Source organism: Protopterus annectens, chromosome 1.part0 (genome assembly GCF_019279795.1).
Source record: "Protopterus annectens isolate FY-2018-M chromosome 1.part0, PAN1.0, whole genome shotgun sequence".
Taxonomy (NCBI): Eukaryota; Metazoa; Chordata; order Ceratodontiformes; family Protopteridae; genus Protopterus; species Protopterus annectens.
Window position 1 is genome coordinate 346989408 of NC_056725.1, and position 24827 is coordinate 347014234.

The 24827-nt window shown below is 36.5% G+C and overlaps 1 protein-coding gene across 1 annotated transcript in view; it reads right to left on the reverse strand.

Moving 5' to 3' along the window:
- LOC122792238 (calmodulin-lysine N-methyltransferase-like) overlaps positions 1 to 24827 on the reverse strand; it is a 546804-nt gene that overhangs the window by 181278 nt on the left and 340699 nt on the right. Inside the window, exons 4-5 of the mRNA XM_044059989.1 lie at positions 21826 to 21892; positions 18872 to 18946 (exon numbers count right to left, since the gene is read on the reverse strand). Coding sequence (XP_043915924.1) covers positions 18872 to 18946; positions 21826 to 21892 — 142 coding nt within the window. The remainder of the gene's footprint in view (positions 1 to 18871; positions 18947 to 21825; positions 21893 to 24827) is intronic.

Consider the following 24827-nt stretch of genomic DNA (forward strand, 5'->3'; position numbering starts at 1 on the left):
TACATATTTTTTCCTTTGTTAAATTAAACAGAAGAGGAGACACCATTAAGTATTTATTTTATAAAAACAATTGTGAATAAGAGACACAGGCTGCGACATACTTTTTCTCTTTCTAGGCTGTCCGTTTAGCATAGTTTAAAAGATTTTCAATTAAGAACAACATTAAAAAGATTCACAAGGAAAATCTGGGGTGGGCCAGTTGAGAGAAAGGTCCATAGGATAATTATTTGGTTAGACCTGAAAAAGAAAGAAATTTGCTAGCTGAGGAAGAGTTAATCTGGGTTTGAGCATTGGCAAAGCCAGTGTGACTTGAAATGGTGATTTAGCCTTTTTTTGAATTGGCATAGGGAGGTAATACTGGTGAGGCTGGGAGGAAGGGAGTTCCATATTTTTCCGATGGCATTGGCAAAGAGTGTATCACCCCCTGCGTTGCTGGATTTGACTGTTTGTACTAGTAGCTTGTTTGAAGAGCGTAGACTATTGAGATTGTTGTAAGGTTTGATTAAATTTTTCAGTGCGGGAGTGTTGTCGGGTTGTTTGAGTATTTTAAATGCCTCTATAAGCTGGCTTTGCTGAAGAAGGTTTGGAAATTCTATCCAACCAAGGTTTTGTAGGTTAATATAGTGATGGGTCCTGTAGGGCATGCCGATTGCAAATCTGACAATATTATTATAACAACATGATAGTTTATTAAGGTCAGATTTGTTAAGATTAGTAAGCATGGGGGAGGCATATAGGAGGGTAGAGAGAAGATGTGAGCGGGCTACGGACATTTTTGCAATTGGAGTTAGAAAGGATTTAATTCGATATAGTGACCCAAGTTTTTTATTGACGGTTTTGATAGTCTGATTGATATGAATATCAAATCTAAGTTTATTATCAATGGTAACTCCTAATAGTTTAGTATAGGAGTCGGGGGAGATAATTGTTCCATTTTTGGATTGTATAGAAAAGGATGCGGGTGTGGTCTTGTGGGTGGGGTGGAATAGTAATAATTTGGTTTTATTTGGGTTCAGAATCAGTTGACGCCCTGATAGCCAGTTCTCAACTGCCAGGAAACAGGATTGTGTTTTGAGTGATAGGTTAACTGGAGATGCATCAGAACAAACTAATATCGAGTCATCTGCGTATTGAATACAGGTGGCGTCATGGATGGCTTTGTAAAGGTCATTTATGAAAACTGAAAAGAGAAGAGGTCCCAGTATAGAACCTTGAGGAACCCCTATGGTATTAGGTAGGAGGCTGGAGAGCTTATTCTGCCAGAGTACAGCTTGTTGCCTATTAGAGAGATAGGCATGAAACCACTCCAGGGTTTGGTTGTCTAAATGGAGATTTTTTAGAGTGTCATGAAGTAGTTGATGGTTAACCATGTCAAAGGCCTTTGATAGGTCCAGAAAGAGAGCTGATGATATTTTTTTCTTATTCCGGTTTTGGTTAATTGTATCAGTAAAAGAGAGGAGGGCAGTGGTTGTACTATGGTGGGGTCTGAAACCATGTTGAGAACTGTTTAGTAGATTGTTCTGGATAAGATAGTAAAGAAGTTGTTTGTGTATACACTTTTCCATGATTTTGGCCAATGGTGACAATATGGCTATGGGCCTATAATTTGATAGTTCTGTGGATGGGCTACCTTTATGGAGTGGAATTACATAGGATATTTTCCATATTGAGGGGATTGTGGATTCTACTATGGTACGATTGATTAGTATCGTGATGGGGTAAGCTATGACATCTGCAGCTTTTTGTAAATATTCAGCTGGGAGAAGGTCTGCAGAGAGAGTGGTTGGTTTTAGCTTCTTCAGTAAGGAACGTATATAGGCAGTTGAGACAGGTTGTAATTTGAAGGAGGGTTCAGACTTTTGGATGGTATCTGTTTTAGGGGAGCTGGTAGCCGGTAGTTGGTTAGCTAAGGATTGTATAGTGTTGGTAAAGAAGGTATTAAAAGTGTTAGCTACTTCATCTGGGTTTTTATCACATAGTTTTTCTGAGGTAGGAGTTGAGGATTTTCCTGGATGGAGAAGTTCATACAAAAGTCAAACATTGAGCTATAGAGTATCAAAAGACATCTACTCAAAAGACCTAAAAAGAGGCAGTATTACGTATTCATGAAACAGACTGTCTGAGAGTAGTTGGGGTACTGAGGAGTTACCTTTTTAAGGGTTAGCCTGGTGAATGGCATGAGCATAGCCAATTTTTCTGAAAATGTTTTTTCAGGAGTTTTTTAAACTGAGTACTGGAGGTGGTAGAGGTTGTATGGCTTGGTAGGGTGTTCCATTTTTTGGCAATGGTGCTGGCAAAAAAGATTTTCCAACATCATTTCTGTGCTTGATGACTTTTATGAGGTTTTGGTTGCTGGATCTAAGAGTTCTAGTGGGGATGTGTGGTTGTATGAGTTCCTGTAGTGCAGTGGTTAGGTTGGGAAAGTAGTAGAGTTTGTGAGCAGTAGACAGTTGGTTGAGTAGTAGCATATGAGGTAGCTCCAACCAGTTGATCTGCTTAAGTGACAGACAGTGATGGGACCTATAAGGGGATTCTGTAGCAAATTTAGTGATTTTGTTGTAACAAGATTCCATTTTATTTAGGTTGGTTTGCCAGAGATTAGTTAAGATGGGAGAGGCATATAAGAAGATGGATAGGAGATGGGTCCTTGCAATGGTTGCTTTGGTGTTATTAGTCATAACGTTTTTATTCCTATAAAGGAGTCACGCTTTTTGTTAACCTTCTTGATGGTTTGAGCAATGTGGATGTTGAATTTAAAATTGTTGTTAGCAGTTTTGTGTGTGTGGTAGGGCTGATTTGAGTGTTGTCTTTGGATTTGATAGAGAAGCTATCACTTAGGGATGGTGGTTTTCCTGGGCCAAATATAATAAGTTTGTTTTTTTTTTGGGGATTGAGAAGAAGTTTGATATTGGTGAAACATGTTTCTACGAGGGTGAAGTAGTTCTGGGTTAAGAATTGAAGTTCATGTAGTGTGGAGGTGGCGCAAATAAGAGTGGTGTCATCTGCATATTGTACTACTGGCACAGAGGGTGAGAATAAAGTGATGTGGTAAGTATATAGGGAGAACAGTAAAGGACCGAGAATAGACCCTTGAGGGACTCCTATGGTAAATGGCAATAGGGGGGATAGTTGGTCTTTCCAGAGAACTGTTTGTTGACGGCCAGACAGGTAGCTGTTAATCCAAACAATAGAGGAGGGCCTTATGTTTATGCTAGATAGAGAATTGAGAAGAATGCTGTGGTTAACCATATCAAATGCTTTTGATAAGTCAAAGAATATGGAGGATACAAACAGACCATTGTTTCTGTGGTGGTGAACTATATCCGTGAATGATATGAGGGCTGTGGTGGTGCTGTCAGATGGTCTAAAGCCATGTTGTGAAGCAGAGAGAAGGTTGTTATCTTTGAGGTGTTGCATTAGTTGAGTGTGAACCACTCTTTCTAATATTTTGGATAGATGTGATAGGATTGCAATTAGATGATAATTGGTCAGCTCTATGGAGTTTCCCTCTTTGTGTAGTGGAATGATGTGTGAGGTTTTCCAGGAGGTGGGTACTTTGTTTTCCAGCAGTAATCTATTTATGAGAATAGAGACTGGGTAGGCTATGGTATCAGCTGATATCTAAAGGAAGTCTGCTGGAAGCTTATCAGCTGCTAGTGTGGTTGGTTTTAGTTTTTTGAGGAGATTAGAAATTACCCTAGTGGACACAGGGTGAAGGTTGAAAGTGGGGATGTTGGGTTGAGTGTTGAGAATGGTGGGGGTATTTGTTGCTGTGGGACTACTGGTACTGTATTGGGCATTGGCCAGGGTTTGGACAGTTTCGGTAAAGAATTTGTTGAATTGTGTGGGAATGTCTTCAAGATTGCTAGGTAGCGCTGGTGATAGGGTGGTGTTTTTTCCTGGGCGGAGTATGTTATTTAATGTGGCCCAAAATTTCTGGGGGTTATGAGCATGTTTTTTCCTGCATGTTCTTGTAGTAATTGGCTTTGTCTAGTTTGATTTGCTTTTTGGTTTTGTTTAGGAGTTCTTGATAGTTTTGTCTAAGACATAAGTTTTTATTTCTCTGATACTGTGTCCAAGCTTTGTCTCTTTCTTTCATTTTAGTTTTGGTGTCTTTGGTGAACTGTGGGGCATAGTTAGTTTTTATTCTAATGGTTCGGGAAGGTGCATGATAGTTTAGGATGTTTAGGAAGGTTGAGTTGAAATGTTCAACGGCTTTGTCTAGGGCTAGTTGTTTAAGGGGGGGCCCAGTTGACACTTTGTAGCACTTGGATGAAGTTAGTGGCTATAAACTTCTTTTTGTTGCGAACTTCCCTGAGGATGGGTTTGTTGATAGAATGCAATTTATACCTAATTAGGTGTTTTGGGTGATGGTCACTTAGGCTGTCTGGGAGACAGCAGGACAGGTGAGCCTGAGTGGGGTCAGATACTAGGATCCAGTCCAAGACTGACTGGCATTTGGATGCTTTGTCATTTCTTGTGGGAGGTATTATGGTTTGGGTAAACCTGTGGAGGTTTAGAAAGGCAGAAGGAGTTTGGCTGGAGCATTTTGTCCAGTCTATATTGAAGTCCCCTAGTAGTATAGTTTCAAGTGGAAAGGAGTTGGACAGCCAGTTAATTAGGTGTTCCATAACAGTTGTGTTATTGTCTGGTGGGATATATCCACCTGCAATAATTATGTGCTTATTGGGATTTATTTATAGTTTGCCAAGGATTAGTTCTACCTCTTTGATTTCTGGGTTATTGTAGTCTAGTTGCTCTATGGTGAGGTGATTTTGGAAGAGGATTGCTACACCCCCTCCCTTTTTCCTAGTCTATCTTTTCTACTCATATTGTAGCCTGGGGCCGTAATTTCATCACTTTGGTGTTCTGGTTTAAGCCATGTTTCTGTTAATATTGTGACTTCAGGTTTGTATAGGGTAAGCAAAGCATGAAGGTTGTGCTTTATTGAGTAAGCTTCTTAAATCGATGTTTAAAAAGAGGGTAGATGTTCTAGGTCTATTGTAAAGGGCATTTAACTGGTTTGGGGTGGGGTTGATAGGTGATGTAGGTCCTGGGTTGGAGTGTATGTCACCACAACTAGTGAGTGTTTTGATTAAGTGTGAGTAGTGTTTGCTACATTTGTGTAATATTTGGTTTAGTCTTTGAGAGTTATAAGGGTTTATTTTGAATGTTAGTTTATAGTGTGTAAGCAAGGTGTTGGGTGTGGGTGAGGATGTATTGCTCTATAGGGATGCTATTTAGTTTGGTGTGGTTAATTGTGGAGTCTGTCTGTCAGGGGGGAAGGGTGCGGTTTCTGAGTTGAGTGTGCAAAGAGGTTAGGTTGGGGAGAACAAGCAGAGTAATGATTATAGTAGGATAGAGTAGTGCATTTAATAGTTGGGTTGGTTGTGGGTAAGGCATGCGGTACCCAGAAACAGTATAAGGCAGACATATAAATAGAAAATCAAATAAAAAATGGCTTCCTACAATATCAACAAACCCTAGAAAATGTATAGCCCAATGTCTAGATGTTGAAACAACAAGGTTTTAAAGAATGCACCTTTAACAGAACTCACAAATCTGTAAAAACTATCAAAATTATGTATTTAGGAAATCATTCCATATTTTGCAACTTATAAACAATGGTATGGCATCTAGGTCCAAGGAAGTCATTGTTCCACTGTATTTGGCATTCATCAGACCTATCACTGAGTACAATGCCCCCTTTGGTATGTACCTAACCATGCATAACTAGCAATTGAAGCATCCACACAGGTACTCACTAAAAAAATGCAGGGCATAAGTAAAATGTCCTGTGCAGATCGCCTGAAGGCCCTATCCCTGTATCCTATCTCTTATAGGCTGTTGAGGAGAGATCTATGCCTGGCATACAGGACATTGTCAGACCCCCTTCTGATGGACCTCCTGCATATCCACAAAACAAACAGTACCAGAATTACCCATTCTAAAGACTTAAACCTTGCTTGTGATAGAACTAGGACCTGCTGGAGGGACTTCTCTGGAACAGGCTCCCCAGCCATCAGAGTTCCTCCTTAACCCAATTCAAGTGTAACTTAAACAATTGGATGGGGAACAGGAAATTCATCCTGGTTTGGCACCTGTGTGTCTGTTGGACACAGGCAGCCTGTAAATGGTTCCTCTCCAGGCCCCTGCTTGCAAATGTTTTCTCTCCCAGGCCCCTGCTTACACTTATCAAGAGTACCAGAACTTGTCAGAGATTTGGGATGCATGGTTAGGCTTATAAAGGCTGCTGTGCTCGTTAGCCTAGTAAACATCTATGAAGCTATGAAAAGCTTGGTCTCCTTTACAGAGCCAGGACATTCACATTGAGCTTGAATATGATTTCAATAACTACAGTTTTTTCTGCTGTGATCACTTTTGTATGCTCACTCTATCCTTATAACTTTCACTTATCCCATGTCAAATCTCTGCAAAAATGTTACAGGAGTATAGTGAAATGGTTGAAGTGTTGTGGTTGGGGAATGGCATAATAGTTAAGGTATTTACCTCACACACACAACGTACAGGATCTGATTCTCTCCTTTGAAGGAAAATTGAGTATTCTTAAAATGGCCCACAAGGGCAGTCAGCCTAGTGTTAACTTATAAACTTATTAAAGAAGGGGAAGGTTAGCATAATGGTGAAGGTCTTTACCTCAACAGATATAAGATACAGGGTTGGAGTCTGACCTTGAATTATTGTCTAGGCTTCTAATATTATGCAGACTGATTGCCTAGTATTTACCTATGAACCTATGAAATGTGTCTGCAGACTCCTTCAGAACACACCAGTGATTCCATCTAAAAAAACTCTTCAGTAATCTGAATTCAACAATCATATCCATCCATCTAGAGTCAATATTCACACTGCTTGGTGGCTAGCCCTGACATATGTTGTAATTTAAATTAACACACACACACTGCATTCTGCATTCCTCTAGTGTGGCTGACTCTCCAGTTGCTGACTACCACATCAGTGAATACAGGCAGATGACTACAACAGGTGGCTGAAATTCAAGTGGTCCATGACAAGTCTAAGGCATGGTGATCAAATATAGTGAGAGTAAGAAAATGACCGCATGATTGTTAGTTCTGCTATACCATGCATGGACTGGCCACACTGTGCATCACACATAGGCTACCCATGGAGCAGATTACTGATTGCAGGGCTCACTCATCATCTTACACAGAAGCGGGGAAGGCCACAATAACGAATGTCAATAATAGGGTGTGTGTGTGTTCATTTGTGGTGGTGGTGGGGTTTAATTCTGTGTGTGACTGTATTAATAGTAATAAGCCCTGAAGTGCTACACACATTGCTAAACAGGGGTAGAAAAGCTCAAGTAGAAAAAAAGGCTAGAAAACTGTAAGGCAGATGTGAGTGTGAGGAAACGGGAAGACTAGTCAGGGATGAGGTGGTGTCTCCACTGCATTGTGACTGGGCAGAGGTGAGTGGTGCTGACTGGTGTGCATGGACACAGCTCCAGCAGATAATACAGCACTATGCTAATGTCTCATGCATTGGTCTAGGACACCTACAGTAGATATACGCAATGACTGTGTGTATCCCCATCCACAGGGCACCCTCTCTTGAGAATGCCATAAGCAAGATAAACAGCACACACCAGATGGAGGGCTCCATGAGTGCAAACAGTGGGATGTGTTACTGGCGGTCTTAACACAAACTCTTCATTTGTGTCTGGGTCTGGGACCAAGGTGTCCAAGAGTCACCTCTACATTGGATGGTGGTGTGGAGGTGGTGACACTATGGTACCTAAAATGTACCCTCCGCTCCAGTCTCATGCTGAGATTCTCCACCACAGCAAAGGTGGACTGACCACAAAAATGATGGTTGCCATGATGGTTCGCTGTACCCAGACATCTGCAGCATACAAAGTCTCTGTACCAGCTTTCCATTATGGAGCATAAATGGGCCATGCCTTTCCACAGGTCACCACACAGACCACATACAACCCTGACAAGCTCAGCTATGACTGCATTGGTTCTCCTGACCCTGTATATTGGCGCTACACTGAGTAGTTGCCATAGAAACATTTAAATCAGAAGAGTAGTGCAACCTAAGGCATCACTGGCGAAAAGTATGTCGACCCCTGCCACCATCCTAATGATAAATGCATCTGATGGCAACTAAGGATGACTTTGTTGCTGGCGAAGAAGAGGGCATTCCCTGAACTGATATGTCAGCCACATTCTGCATTGCTGCAGCATTCCAGGACCGAGAGATAGGTCAAAAAGGCACAGAAGCTGTGTCTGTAGAAAGGAAATGGATGTTACTCTCATATTACCCATGACTGCCATTACCATCATGACCCCTGACTGTGGCAGAATTTGTCTGCCATTATTATCGCCATCATGCACAGTTCAACTTGAAAGAAACCACCAAAAACTAGTAAAATCCAAAAACCACGGTAGAGGCAACACAACAAAACTTCAGAAAATAGCGTATATCAGTTTATTATCCGCTTTCGTCAAAGACTTCATCAGAATGAGATAAAAACATAAATCACATGTTTAAATACAGAAAACAAATCACATGATTAATTAATCAATTAAAATATAAATGTGAGACTGCTGCCTTAAAGTGCAAGCTTTAGTTTCAAGCAATATGAAGACAAACTAAATTGTTATCTTTGCTAATGTTAAGTTTACGATACTTCAAGAAACATTTAACATTAACTGCTTCATTAAGACCAGGGGGACAGTCAGATTTTAATTTAATTTGCCAATAGGCTTCTCTTTGTAATAAATAATTCTTATAATCCCCATCCCTCATGTCTTTATAACAAACCTCTAGAACAGAAAACAAAAATTTGTTGAAAGACTGACAAACAATAGAATGTTTAAATAAAGCATTCTTTTCATCATTAGTTCTAATACAATACAAATTTTCCCTGATACGGGCTTTTAACTGTCTAGTGGTCATTCCTATGTAAAATGCAGTGCATGAGGAACATGAAGTGATATAAATAACACCTGAAGTACAACAATTGACATAACCAGGAACTGCCAAAATTCTATCAGATGAAACAACTGAAATATAGGGGCCCAAAGAAATAAACCTGCACATATTGCACTGGTGGCAACAGTGCATGCCCTTCTTGTCAGACCCAACAATAAAAGAATTGCTGTTGTGATTTTCCAAAATCTTCTTCAAGTTAAAATTATTTCTCTGAACAAATAATGGTTTGTCCCCTAAAATATTGTAAATATCAGAATTCCCTTTGATAATTCTCCAGTTTCTACCCAAAATACGTTGGATACGTTGACAATCAGAGTTCATTTCTAGGGAACAAATCAAATTCACATTTAGTTCATTATTACTGACATTCTTGACATGGGCGTTGGAATTATCTAACTTTAAATTTAGTAAAGGTGGATAATGGGCGGCCCGTTTGTTACAAATATCAGCACCTATTTGGGTTAATGTCAATTTGTCGTAACCCCTGTTGGTAAATAAGGAGATAATAAAATCAAATTCCTGAAACAAATCAGTGTCCTTCGAAGTCATACGACAAGCCCTAATGAACTGCCCCCTGGGAATGTTGGTAATGACATGTTTAGGATGTCCGCTCCTGTGGTGCAAGTACCCATTATTAAAAGTCTTTTTCCTATAAATACAACTATGTAGCCTCCTCTCATTAAAATCCCATTTTAGGGAAACATCCAAAAAATTGACATCCAATCCGCTACTACCAATAACAAACTTCAAATAGTTTGAAAAAGAATTGATGTCAGAAATAAAAAATCATGCACAGTTCCCCAACATCAGGTATGTCTGCATCTATGGCAGAGGAACCTGACAAGGCTATCCCTCATTACTAATTATATATAAAATGTTTTGTGCATGAAGACCTTGACTCTGCAGAGATCCCTATACACTTATCATGTGAAGTCAATTATTAAATGTTGCTGGTGCTGTCGCACAAACAGGTTCCACAATGAAGCACCTCCGCTGGCTTTACCATAAAGGGTACCCTCCAAAAAGTCCTCAAACACCAAAAACAGTCCAAATGGTAATCAACAAACGTATCAGCCACTCGTTGTCTTAAAAAATAGTAAATTTAATGAACAAACGTAGACATACAGATAGAACTGGGATTGAGCACGCTTTCATCTATCACAATAAGACTTCATCAGAATCCATTGTTACAAATAGTAACAAGCCTTAAATACATCAACAATTAATTAGTTAATTAAATAATCACTTAATTGTTGCACCAGATAAAAACACTTTTAAGATTTTTGTTGACTCTTGCTTACAAATATACTGAATTATCCACAATTATACAAAGTGCAAAGTGCAAATATTTTAAAAAACAAGTATATCTTTAAAAATACTATATTAAAAACTATTAAATCAAATGTAGTTAAATATAATTAAATTAATATATATATATATGGAAAAAATATATATATGTAAAAAGTATATATTTATATTGAATGTTATTGAGTATGTTAAAAAGTGCTTCAGTAGTAAGTGGAAACCAAATATATATATAAACTACAATTAAAACTTATTTGAATATGTAAAAATTTTATATATATATATATATAATATATAATATATAATAAAATTATATGTAAAGAGTGTACTAATTTAATACAAGTATATGCAATAATAAACATTTCCTATAAATAGTCTCCTATGAAATGGAAATTTACTATATTATTAACTTATATATATATATATATATATATATATATATATATATATATATATGTTATACATATATATATATGTGTATATGTGTAGAACACACATATATTAACTCAATTTGGGATTATTAGCAAAGAGTTTTAAAGCAGGTTTGATAGAGAGGTGGTCATTCATCCCACTGGAACCACAGGCATCAAGCCTGAGTTGCCATATTAATTCTCTATACTCCAGTAGAGATTCCCAATCACCTCCCCTATCACTTCTTTTTACCTCTTCAAGAACCCAGAACTTAATATTAGCTTTTTCACAAGTTTCGGTATGCCTATACAACGCATTATTATCATTTTGTTTGTTTATATCTCTTATATGTTCATATATACGTTGTTTTAACTTACGTTCGGTTTTACCGACATAATATTTGCCACAGGTCAGACAGAAGGCTAAATAAACCACACCAGTGGTTTGACAAGTATAATAACCTTTACTTTTCAGTTTTAAACCTATGTTCTTCAACCAAAGCATCTTTTCACCCAGTATAAAAGTGCATTGTGCACATCTTCCACATTTATGTGTCCCCACTTTCTGTTGTGTTCCACATACACATGGAGGCTTTTTTCTCTCAAAAAGTTTTTTAAAATTATGTTTTTTCCTAAAACCAAACCTCAATCATTGTTGGAAGATGGAACAATCAATACTTATTTTGGCAAACATTTTCCATGCTTCATTAATCCCCCTCTGTATCCAATGTACCCCTTTATAATATGTTAAAACCAAACGGGGTATAGTACTACTGTTGATGGTATTATTGTTAATCCTCATAGGGACAATGCCATCATCTATATTGTTCTGAATCAAAAGTGGGGGATACTGGATATTCCGTTTTCTTAAAACTTCCCTTTTAACATTCTTTAACAGTCTAAGCGGGTATCCTCTTTCCCTAAACAACCCTTGTATAAATTCCATTTCGTCAAGACACACATCATTTTCACTGGTCATACGTGAAGCCCTGATCATCTGGCCCTTAACTATATTCCTCCTTAAGTATATGGGGTGATCACTTTCAAAATGAACATATGAATTCGAAAAACATTCCTTTCTAAAGATTCGGGATTCATATTTATTGTTAGTCCTATTCTTTGTAATCGTCACATCAAGATAGTTTACCTGTTCTGTGTTGTATTGGAAAGTAAATTCTAAAAAGTAGTAGTTGTATGTAAATACTGAATAAATTCCTCTATCTGTTCCTTAGTGCCATTCCAAATTATAAAAATGTCATCCAAAAACCTAAAGTATGTGATGACAAATTCCCAAAACTTGGATTTAAAAATATATTCCAACTCCCAGAAAAGCATTATAATATTGGCATAGGTGGGGGCGCAGGATGAACCCATTGCCACTCCACCTATCTGATGGTAAATGTCACCTTGGAAGTAAATGAAGTTATTTTTTAACACTAACTCCATATTTTCAAGTATTAGTCTAAATTCAACTGAACTAAGGAAATTAAATTCAGTTAGCATATGCTCAAACCAGGTTAAAGCAATGTCATGTGGTTTTACTGAGAATAAATCTCTAACATCTACTGTTATAAAAACATAATTTTTATTATAAGGAACTGCATTAAATTTAGTAAGAAAATCCCACGAATCAATAAGTATATGTTGATGGTCCTTGTGAAAGTTCTTTAGCTTGGTATCTATATAAATAGCTAAAGGCTGTGTTTTAGAACACTGTGATGTGACAATAGGTCTAAGAGGGGGGTTTTGAACATCTTTATGTATTTTGGGGATGCCAAATATCTCTGGAACTACAGGTTTAGGTGCTTTAAAATAATTGTACAGATCCACATCTATAAGACCTTGTAAAAGATTGTCTTCCAACCAAAAGTCTATTTTCTTGTAACAGATATTCATTTCATTCCTAGATGCTATCCGATATCTATCACCTGTGTTGAGAATATCAAGCATCCTACTGGTATAATCCCAGTGATCCATCAAAACAACCCCTCCACCTTTGTCAGGCTTCATAATGCTTATTTTGTCATTATTCTGTAACATTTTTAATATACTAACTTCTTCCCCTGTCAGGTTACTATATTCTTTTATTCCATCTTCCCTCTTGAACCCGTCCCTAATCAAATATAGTACATGGGTCTCAAAATTGAAGATGTCGTGTTGTAAAGGGGGATTAAATACACTCTTACTTTTCAATGCTTTTGTGATCATATGTTCTTCATTTTTAAATAAAGTATTCAAATGTAGCTTCCTTGTAAATAATTTAATATCTAGTAAAATTTCGTCAATTTTAGGTTTTTTTATGGGAATAAAAGAAAAGCCTTTGGTAAAAAGGCTGAAAAAAGACGCTGTGACCTCTAAATCTGTAAAATTGTATATGTAAAAATTGTTGTCAACACATATTTTACACGTAGTAGGGTTGATATATTCATCACTGCTTGTAACCAGTTCCCCAGGCCATTCTGCACCAGACCATACATCCACATTGTCTTTATTTCCTATTCTATGACTATAATTTGTAGGATGCACATACTCCATGGGGGTAGAAACAGTCTCATTTAAAACATCTATTATCTGTAGTTGTTCATCCCCCGTTTCCTCGAGTATTGATTTGCTGCTGCCTCTGCATAGGAGAAGGGGTGATTCTGTTTCTTTAGTCTCTCTGACCTTCTCAAACCCTCTCCCCCTTCCCCCAAAGGGTAGCATTGATCAGGTTCTACCTCCCTTACAAAATCCCTCTCTTCATAGTTAGGGTCAGTGTGATTTAACCCTCCTTCCTGGGCCCCATATGTGTAATGGGATTCGGGGTCAAACCTTCTACCAGAAACTTTGTTTCTAAAGGACATATTGTCATTATATGACCTTTTCCTATAAAATTTACTAGGATCCACATATGCTTTACCCTCTTTATAGTCATGCAGGTCACGTTCTATTTTCCCCAGTTTCCTCTTATAATTTTTAGATACATTAAAATCCACATCGTGAAGCACTTTACAATAAATGTCTTTGTATTCTTGCACAGTAAACAATAAGTCTTTACTAATATCTAGTTGCAAAACATCAATACGTTTTTTTAACATCTTCAAGTATTTCTGTATTACTAAGTATCATAGCTTTTAAAATGGAAATACCACACTCATTTAATATATCAGAAATTGCTTTAAATAATTTTGTATTCCCCCGTGTGTTATTGGGGTATTTACTAAGTCTCAGTCCCTTAGGTACTACATTGTGCTCGACGCATTGCGTCAAGTACCAATTCTCCAAACACAAATTTTTATATTTAAATAAATCAGTTTCAAATTGCTTACATTTGTACTTGTAACTAAAATTGTCCTTAACAAGTTTTTCTTTTTCTTTCTCGTGCATTGTCGTCGTAAAAGACTTTTCAAGCCATTCCGAAAATGTAATATTTTTATATGCATCCAGCGCATTGCTTTTTTTCGAAATATTGTCATTAGATGGCCTTCCACGAGTCTGGTTGATAAAGCGTTCACCATTAACGCTGTTGTAGTTGGATACATTGCCATCACCCTCCGTTACAGTCCGTGATGTCATCATTGGCCTCCGAGTCTCTTCAGGGCTTCCTTGAGCGCAAGGAATCGACTCGCTGGAGCCCAACAAACTGCCTGAGTCATTGCCACCTTGAGAGTGGCTATGAATAAGCCTAAGAAGCTGGCTAAGCAATGAATTTTCTTTTTCCATGGGGATCCCTCGTAAAAGCTAGTGGTTGCACAAAATAACCAAAACCTCCACTCCTTCTCGTCAGAAAATAATGTAAGCAAACCAGAAGCACCTCCGCTGGCTTTACCATAAAGGGTACCCTCCAAAAAGTCCTCGAACACCAAAAACAGTCCAAATGGTAATCCACAAACGTATCAGCCACTCGTTGTCTTAAAAAATAGTAAATTTAATGAACAAACGTAGATATACAGATAGAACTGGGATTGAGCCCGCTTTCATCTATCACAATAAGACTTCATCAGAATCCATTGTTACAAATAGTAACATGCCTTAAATACATCAACAATTAATTAGTTAATTAAATAATCAATTAATTACATTATTTTCTGATGAGAAGGAGTGGAGGTTTAGGTTCCACAATGACACAGCCGATGTACATATGTGCGAATATACAGAAAGGCACATGCAGGAACCAGAACACACATATGTAAATGCCTGATATGGTTATCATGTTGTAACAGTATACAGCAGTTATGGTAAGAAATGAAAATATTCTGTATACAATAACAGTTATTTATGAAACACTGGACTACATTAATTAGAAACTTAAAACAGAAACACACTGAAAATAATTCTATGGTAATTAATTAAAGATCTACATGGCACTATCACAAAACAAAAAAAAATCAGCTGCAAAAACCTTAGCACTGTGTTGCCAGTAATAAATAAACTGCATCAGTCGGATTTACAGCAAGACTCCTCTTTAGGTGAATTAATTAAAGCCACACTTTGCTTTTTTTCTCATCACAAATGTACTAATAGATTTCTCCCAGGTAGTTCTGAACATCCGGTTTAAAAAGCATGTTATATATATAAAACAAAGTCTACATGGAGTTTTAAAAATATAGTAGTTACCCAGAAGGCACTGCTGAAAAGCTCAGTACTGCCTGTAATACTATAGCATGGATATAATTTCTTTTTTTTAACTTTTGCATGTTGCTCTTGAAGTTCAATTTTCTTATTTATTTTAGTACTAGAAAAGCAAGAATCTTATACATATGAAGACATTTATTGAATTACTTTTGCAAATGAGGGCCTGATGTGTATTTTGACAAAGTCAGAAAAAATAAATAATGTTAATATCAGTAAATATAATGCATTGTTAAGCTGCCATTGTCTTACATGCATATGAAACACGCAGAAACAGATGTACATAATGCAGTTATGCACTTGTGTTACATTATATTGTGTTATGAGACTCAGACTTTACTTACACTATTTGCTGATTTGCAAACTGTTTGATTGTAGTATTACACAATAATATTAACAGAAAATGACAAGTAATTTTCCACCTCTCCTCCAAGTAGAAATTGGATCACACATACATATCAAGAACACAGGGGATGCAAAGGCTAAGTTGTTTTGATATTTGTGTGAAGAACAAATTTAACTCTAAATCTCTTGGCAAGACCTTGCTTCACCTACATAATCTGGAGAACATCCATATGTGAGCCTAGTCTAAGCTTTGCAGAAGACCGCTGCCCTCCATGTCATGTCCGCCAGCACTCTGATCTGACTTTATTCTTAATCTGATCTAATCCTGCCCAGCATTAACTTCATCTGTGCAATGAAACCTGCAGGATCCATTCTAATATTTGGTGAGGAAGGCATTTACTAAATTACTTGCTCAAATCATATGGTGTTGCTTAGCTCCTTATTTTACTCAGATGATGCACCCCTGGTGCATATTATCAGAGATTAGTAAGTATCCGCTGTCTGCCTTTTTTGGACAGAAGTACTTTTGTGAAATTAAATGATAATGAGAAGTACGAAAGAGCCAACAAAGGCAACTGATTTTAGGTCACTGTAATGTCGAAAAGTCACATCCCTAGAAAAAGGCCAGTCCTTTAAACAGAGTTCTAAAAACACATTTATGTTCTTTACTACTATCATTTAAAACATGCACAGTTTTTGTGTTAAAAATACATATTCAGGGGTACTCACCATAATATGCTTAATGCGCTGTGTGTATAATTCTACATCTATGCGGATTTAAAGCATTAACCTTAAGTCTAAAATGCAACTGACGCATTACATACACAGAATACGTGTTTATTTTCTTAATTATCTGGTGATTAGTTTTAGTGCAATACAAACCATGCTCATTCTCAGCAGAAGCATATTTCCGTTGCATATTTAAAATTGTTTAATAAAATGAGGCCCCAGAAACTACAGAATATAGTGCATGCTCTTTGTTTAGTAATAAGATAATAATAGCCTTTGTAGGGAAATTGTAATAATTAATGTTACATTTTTCAGAAGTTGTCAAAATATTTGATTTAAAGATACAGTGCACTTTATAATTAGGTACAAATTAATGATACAAAGATTAAGGCAAGTATTTTTAAACAGACATGCAATAGGCTGCACTGTATTAGGTAAACATTTTAATACTAGCCCTTGAAAAATCTTTCTGGAGGAAGAAGGACATTGAGAAAGAAGACAGGACAGTAAAGAGGACAGAAGTATAAAATAGATGGGTCCCAGGTACTGCAGTTTGAAATGATACCATTCTACCATCTGAATTTTAATGATTCTCTGGTTTTAAAATACCTGCATCTCATAAAGTTGAAAATATTCTCTCTTCTACATTCACATGTGAACAGGACATAAAGGATGTCTGTTAATTACAATTTAAAAGATGCTCTACAAGTTGTTGATAATTTAAGGATTGCATATCTATTAGTGAGTTGCTAAAATCTATCTTTAATATAATATTTTGTTTCAATAAGATGCTGCGGTGTAACAATTTAGAGAGCAAGACCAAGGCTGCAGAGGTCACGTGACTCCTTATAGGTCACTCTGAGAGTCAGGTGCTCAGGATTCTGAATCAGGATTTCCTGGTTCACAGATCAATGTTTTAAATACAGTCTTCCCTAATGGATTACAAATATAGCACAGGCAGCATTTTATAGTAAATAGACCTTGTACATGACACGGAAGCACTGAATTGGAAGGGGAAGTTCATTCCTGGTCTGATTACAAAAACAGTGAAAGGAAAGGAACAAAGTGCATTCCAAATACAGGATTCAGATTTTGAGCTGTTCTGACAATAGCTGAAAACCATGGAAAAATAAACACACTTTTTTCATTTAACATTGGATTTTATAGTTTGCCATGCACAGCACATTTCAAGTGTGTTGTGACCGAATGCTCCTTAATGTGTCAAGGTGTAAACACTGAAACTGTAAAATAAAACAAAACAACATCAACAACTCCAGACATGCGGTGTGGGGCTTCTTCTCTACATTAACCTTACTCTGAATTTTAACTCTCCGGTGATTTAAATGTCGTTCTCATTAACTAATGTGCTACATTATATGCTTTTTAGCGATGGTTATTCCAGTTAATTGTGATTTCAAGAAACAGGAGTTACTGAGCTCACTACAAACTGAAACAGCCACGAGATAACATGTGTATAACATACCATGGAATATCTACATACCACTGATTGCATTGTGGCACTTTTCAGACTAAGGTAAAAGTAGAGAGGAAGCCCCACACTGCATATCTTATATTTATGTTATGCACCATAACACAGTAAACAAGAGCTAGTGACAAATATAATACAACTGCTATGCATGGAAACCTATGAAAACTTATTAAACTATCTATGTCTTCATCTGGAGAAGGCTGCCTAAATGTACATCCAGAAAGTACCACACAGATAAAAACTGACTAGACAAACATCAGCATCATGATCATGTGAGAGGTGCGCACTGATTTTTCTTTTTGCATTACTAATCCAATAAACACTTAAAAAAACTTATAAATAACTCTTCTGGGATAGATATTAGCATTCAGCTTTACCTCTTGCCTGAAAGATCACAAAGAAAGAATAACTAGTTTAGCAGTGTGTCATTCTGTCATACGTTATGAATCACAGAAATGACATAACCAGAAATAAATTCTTACAGGTAAGTTCCAATTAAAAGAAATAAACAAAGCAAAGCAAACCAACATAAAATATCTATCAAAATTCTTATGTTTTAAGTGTACTATTTTTTTCTAATTATCCTTATATCAATAGTCATATTTTTGTTAAGAACTAAGCTAATTGAACTGTTTGTGTTGATAAACTCCCTTTTCTCCAGACTGTTCCTCACTGAGCCATAATTATTTGCAATTTGCCTAAGTTGTCCATTTACTGGTATTTGAAGCATGAAAAAGAGGCAATTTCAGAAAATGGAAATGCCTCTCAAAATCAATCTTTAGGAAATAATGTGGTAGAAGTTACTGTCTGATAGAAGGCTACCTTATAACTGTCACATGGAGATGAATATTAATTTGTTGAGGTTAAGGTGGCTTTGTGCTTCATTTGTTGACTCTGCCTAGCTTTCAGCTAGCACTACTGCCTGATTACCACGGCAAGACTCTTCCCCCCACCCCACCCCACCCCCGCTCTCTTGAGTTTCAAAATTTTATATACTTACCAGTCAGCACACATAACAATGTCAAAATGTCCTTCCAATAGAGAAATGTCTCTCTCATTATCCCATCGTAAAATGCTAGAAAAAAATATTTAAAAAAAGAATTAAACTGAAATTCTCTAGCCTTGACTTTGAAGCTGTTAAAAAAATGTATTAAATGCAGAAATCCATCTTTAGGTCTGTATGTGATCCTAACATGATTTAGTATGAGTCATTACATTTCAGGCTACAGCATACACACTTAATCCATTCTGTAATTAGCTGTCCATCCTACAAATAAAATGAAATATTTTTCTCATCAGAAGAGTAATTCTGATAAGTGTAATATTAAAGCATTGATCAAAATATTTTAAGTGACTCCAGCACTTGCAGTTACAACAACATACAAGCAGCATTTAAACTAAATATATATATATATATATATATATATATATATATATATATATATATATATATTATTTTGCAATCAGCAATCTCTTGCTCATGCATACTCTCACATAAATAAAATGTAACTTTAGTACAAACAAAGTATCAGTTCATTGTAGGAATATAACAAAACAAATCTGGACACTCAGAAGCAATTTCAGAAACTGGAGTCATGAAACAATGATGCTAACAAATCATTAAACACAGTCATTTTGGACTGTGTAAATGGTAACATTTTTGGATGGCTGGGTATGTTTATTAATTAGCAATTATTAACAGTCAGTAAACAAAATTACGCCTTGTGAAAACATAATCTCCTCACACAGCATGGTGCTGAAATCTATTATTCACAGCTTCAAATAATGAAATACACTCATACAATCATGAACATCTTTAAGCAATGGGTAAGTTGTTTTGAGTAGCATAAGAGTTGTGCGCGTGTGTTATAATGTGTGTTTTTCAGGCTAGATTCCAAACTGTACAGTCAAGCCTGCATTTGCCAACATAGGCAAGCCCTGTTATTCACAGTATCACAACGTAAGAAAAATGATGTTCTTTCTTCATAGCTAGTTCATGTATCTAGCATAAAAGATGTTACATTCATGTGTAAATTCCTTCTTGTAATTTTACTTGGATATAAAATATGTGATTACTTTGCCCCCCCCCCAAAAAAAAAATGCTGAAAAATAACACTACAACAGGATTTTTTTCATAAAGTGGATAAAAAATACAGCAATATACTTGTTAGTCTTAGCTTAATTAAAACGTATCTACTTGTTTTGGAAATATATTTTCAGCACATCCTCCAGAAAAGCAGCTGTTTCATCTTGATGTACTGCTACATTTTATAAGCAAGCAAGTTCAGACAGCTCCTTTCTGTCTAGAGAACATTACAATCACAATGCTATGCCAATACTATGTGTTACTACTGATGTGCTTATATTCCCACAACTACCTCATAGCTACAAACCTACATTTATAAAGTAAGTTATGAAAATATGTAGTCATAAGTATAATAAATACAGTCCTAATATATTATGGAAGACCTGTGATACCATGACATTCTGAGTGGCACAAAGCAGAAGTCAGTGTACAGTAAGCTAAAAGAAAGCAGTTTTAATCCAGGAGGTAACTTAACTTCAAGGAAAATGTATGCTTTCTTCAGGACTATTCTGAACAGTCTGATGTATGTAACAGGATGGGCAATCCTAGCTGTGTTTTAGAATGTACAGCTGATTAATGAGCTAACCTTCTGCAAACTGAAGAATCAGCTTTAACCTGTGCTCTAGAATGAAACAATGTTACCCTGTGTATCAAATGTGTATCAAATGATCTCACCTAGTGAACATTTGATTTGTCAATCACTTATATTCAGAAAAAGTTATGATTTCAAAAATGTGTTAAATGGGCGTCATTCCATGTACTTTACTGTCAGAGACATGAACTATGTGTGCTTTCTTACGCATGAAACCACACATGAAATAGTGACTCTCATGCATAAGTGCATAAAGCACTGAGCTTAATTTGATTATTGCAGACTTGTTGAAGAAAAGTATGATGATCTCATTTTAAAGAGGTGGCAAAACAGTTACAAAGTATACACATCAGAATATAAACCTGATATAATTCCATTTTATAGCTAAGCTGCACACACAAGATTCTGTTCACAGAATGTAAACTGCAGCTAAAAAAAATTAGCAGTCGGTCCAAATACTTTGGCTGAAAGAGGCATGTTAGAGGTTAAATCCAACAACACATGATGCTAATAAGACATCTGTTTTGTTTTCCATGATCTATGCAGTTCGAAATGTAGACCAAGGCTTAATTATAACCGATATCACAGGGTTGTAGACAATTCACAAAATAACAGACTTGCTTTAATAAGGACATATGCAGGATATTCACATGTATGATTTAAAGTAAAACTATGTATTTGTATAAGGTACAAAGATGGACACCAAAAAGTGTAATTGTGTTCTGCAAAGCCTGCTCCTTAGCAAATCATCTTATAATGTTTATATTGCTCTGAGTCAGATCAAATACAATCAGTGTAACACAATTTTTAACATATTTGTTTAGGGTTATGGGGGCAGGTTTTATGACAGAGCATTTCTACTATGGTATGTTTAGCAGTGTTAAAGCAACTAACTAGTTCAGAAAAAAATTCCAAATATAGAAATAATGTGCCATATCTTGTGTACAGTAAAAAATCTAGCATATTCAAGATCAACAGCATTTACTATTTACATTCTATATATATATATTTGATAAATATTATTGTGTTAGTAAATAGTGTGTGTGTGTGTGTGTGTGTGTGTGTGTGTGTGTGTGTGTGTGTGTGTGTGTGTATATACATGTGTGCGCAACTGTAAGTGTTTATTTCTACTTAACGCATATATATTATTTCATGCAAAACATACATTAACTTGTCATTTTGTAAATGGTATGATAGACTGGAGAACAAAAAACACATGTTTCCATTCTAAGAATGTATATATTCCCTGAACATAATTCTTTGGGTGAAAACTCACCTTCCTGTCACGTTGTGAGCTCTGAAAAAATCAGCATGGAGGTTTTTCTTAATAGTTTCTTTAACATCTATTGTAAATGTGTTAAGAAAAATGGTTTAAATTCCCAATGTAAAAAAATTAAGAGTTACAACAGCTTGAAAATCATTTATTATTTTAATTAAATCCAAGATGGCAAACAAGGGTTTTGAAAAGAATATCTGATTGATTGTTATATAACACATTACATATACCATTACGACCAGGTTAATTCAGTTGATTTTGTTCTATAGTTCTGATGACAGACTGAATACTGCAAACACAATTCTGAACACCTACACCATATGGGTCCCATTATATTTGTATGTGTAGAGAACTACAAAAACACTCTCTTGGCTCTATGGGCATGAAGCCTTAACTATAGCCCAGTGAACAGGCTTGCATGATGGAGAAGCTAACTTGAGGAAGTGCTGTTGAGAAACTGGTGCTAATTCTTCTCGTCCTGAGGGTGGTTGGAATCTAGGCCCTGCTACTCAATCTCCATTTGTCAAAGACGCAGGTAATGGAGGAGAGCTTTCTTGTCAAACATGGTAGTTCAGCCTGGTGAGCAGTACACAACACTGCCCCCAGAACCAACTATGTGAATGTATATATCCACTAGACAGGACTACTGGTCCGGTCTTTAGAGTGCATTGGTTTACGATCTACTGATAGTAACGTTAGGGTAAGAAAGAAAGCAGTGGTAGCTATCTATGGCAGATCGTCGTTTCCTAAATCTCACTCTTTACTACTGGCCACCAAGACTGAGAGCTCAGATTAGACAACCCCCAGGAGGAAATATGGGGTGTTAAGGCAAAGCAAGATGGTGAGGTACAAAAGGGTAATGGAGAGACCCTGGCAAACTGGATGGTCAAAGCTGGGGAGCACAAACAAAGATTAAATCACATCAAAAATTGCTAATGTTTTTCATCCAGTCCGACTCTCTACACAGTGTTTTATAATTGCATTCATTGATGAGATGTTAAACACTTGATGGCCATTATTCCAATTTAAGGGCCTTTGTAGTTACAGAAGTGTTGGTTTCAAAGTATTTATAAAGTGCATTTATAATTGCAAAATCAAGAGGGCATTTCAGATAGAGTTTCACTATATTAGAAAAATGACTTTATGCTTTGTTTCACTGTAGCGTCCTTTTATGATTAACATATGTACTGCCATATGTATACAACACATCACCTACGGCCATAACAGAATAATTTCAGACCATAAAAACAAGCACATTTTATTTTGCTTATTATTTCTCATATAAGAAAACTGCACCATCTGATCTTTTAATATACCCAGGCTGTGCCTGCAAATTGCCTGTAGTGATAAGTGTACTACCCCAGTACACAAACTAAAATTAAACAAATATAGAATGACATTGCAATAAAATCATAACTTTCTAATTTAATGCTGTTACATGAGTTAATAAACTGAAGTGATATTTTGCCTGCATGTCTGTTATGATTATGCTTTGATAACAGCAGTTACAGCAGTAGAAAATAATTTACCATAGAGAAATGATACTGCAATTTCTCTCTCTCTCTCTCTTTATGTGTGTGTGTGTGTGTGTGTGTGTGTGTGTGTGTGTGTGTGTGTGTGTGTGTGTGTGTATGTGTGTGTGTGTCAGAGAAAAATATATCACATGTCAGACTCCTTAACATGTGAATGGAGACTTCTTTACATTTTGGTAACATGTTTAGTCCCGCACTCTCAAATGTCATTTACAAGGGATGACTGAAGGCCTTTAGGGAGCTAAAAATGACCTGCACAGAGCTGTAACCAAATCAAGTGCAGATAAGGCAGAACTAGTTGCAAAGTCTGCTGAATGTGAAAAGTTTAGTCACCCCTGGATAATTTAACCAGCACCATGGAATGAACATGTTAAGCACATCATATATAAAAGAATCAAGTGACTGACTGTTGAAGTTTTTAACCTTCACAATGTAACTTTCTGCAGTAATGCATGAGAATAAAAAGTAACTTTATTTTCTCAAAAGAGACCTTCCTGTAAAGTTTGTGTGCCATTTCCAAACAATCTTGATCATTTACTGTCAAAAACAGAAATATTTGAGAGTTGTGCTGGTCTTACAGGAAGACAAATCAGTAAAAAAAAAAAAAAAAGCAACACCTTTAACATACTAACTAAGAAGTCACAACCAAGAAACTGCTTAAATAAACACAAAACTATTCTATGACCGAATATCAAAAGCCCAGCCAAGCTGGAAAGGGATGCAAAGTGTTGTGAAAACATTAAGCTGTGTTTAAATGTCTCCTATATGGTATTGAGTAAGGGTGATACAAAATTGTGATATACAGTATTCAGAAAGGCCCAGATAATTACAATGCTGGAGAATACAAAGCCAAAAAGGAGATAAAGGTGGACCCTTCAGTCCAAAAGGTAACAAGGACAGAAGGATTAGAAGCTTAAGTGATAACGGGTTTATAATTAAACTGGGTAGAGAACAGATGGTTACAAAGTTGACTTCTGAAATGAAGGGTATTCCCTAATTCTGACATATCCACATAAAACATAGAGACTCCAAGTTGCTCTCTAATAGCAGGATGTTTACTAAGTAAATCCAGTGGAAGATGAATGCAAGTTGTGGATTATACAAGTGCTGGGAATATATTTTTAAGACTTAGATGAAGTAGTGTTACATAATGGTGAAATTCTAACCACTGTAGTAATTTCAGGAAGAGGTAATGAAGACTTCGATATAGATGCCTACCAGAAAACTTGACTATTCTGTTACAGCACCATGATACAGAGGAATAAAGCTCTGATTGTAGCACAGATGACCCTGGTTTGATTAGTGACCAGAGTGCTTGAGAGGCTGGAAAGGAAGGGTGTGAGTGTGTGGTCATTGCCAGCTTGCCCATTCAATGGGAAAGGATAGATGCTTGGTCTACTGTGTCATCAACACTAATCAAATGCTTGCAGGAAGTAAAAACAGCATATGGACCAAAGATATACTTACATA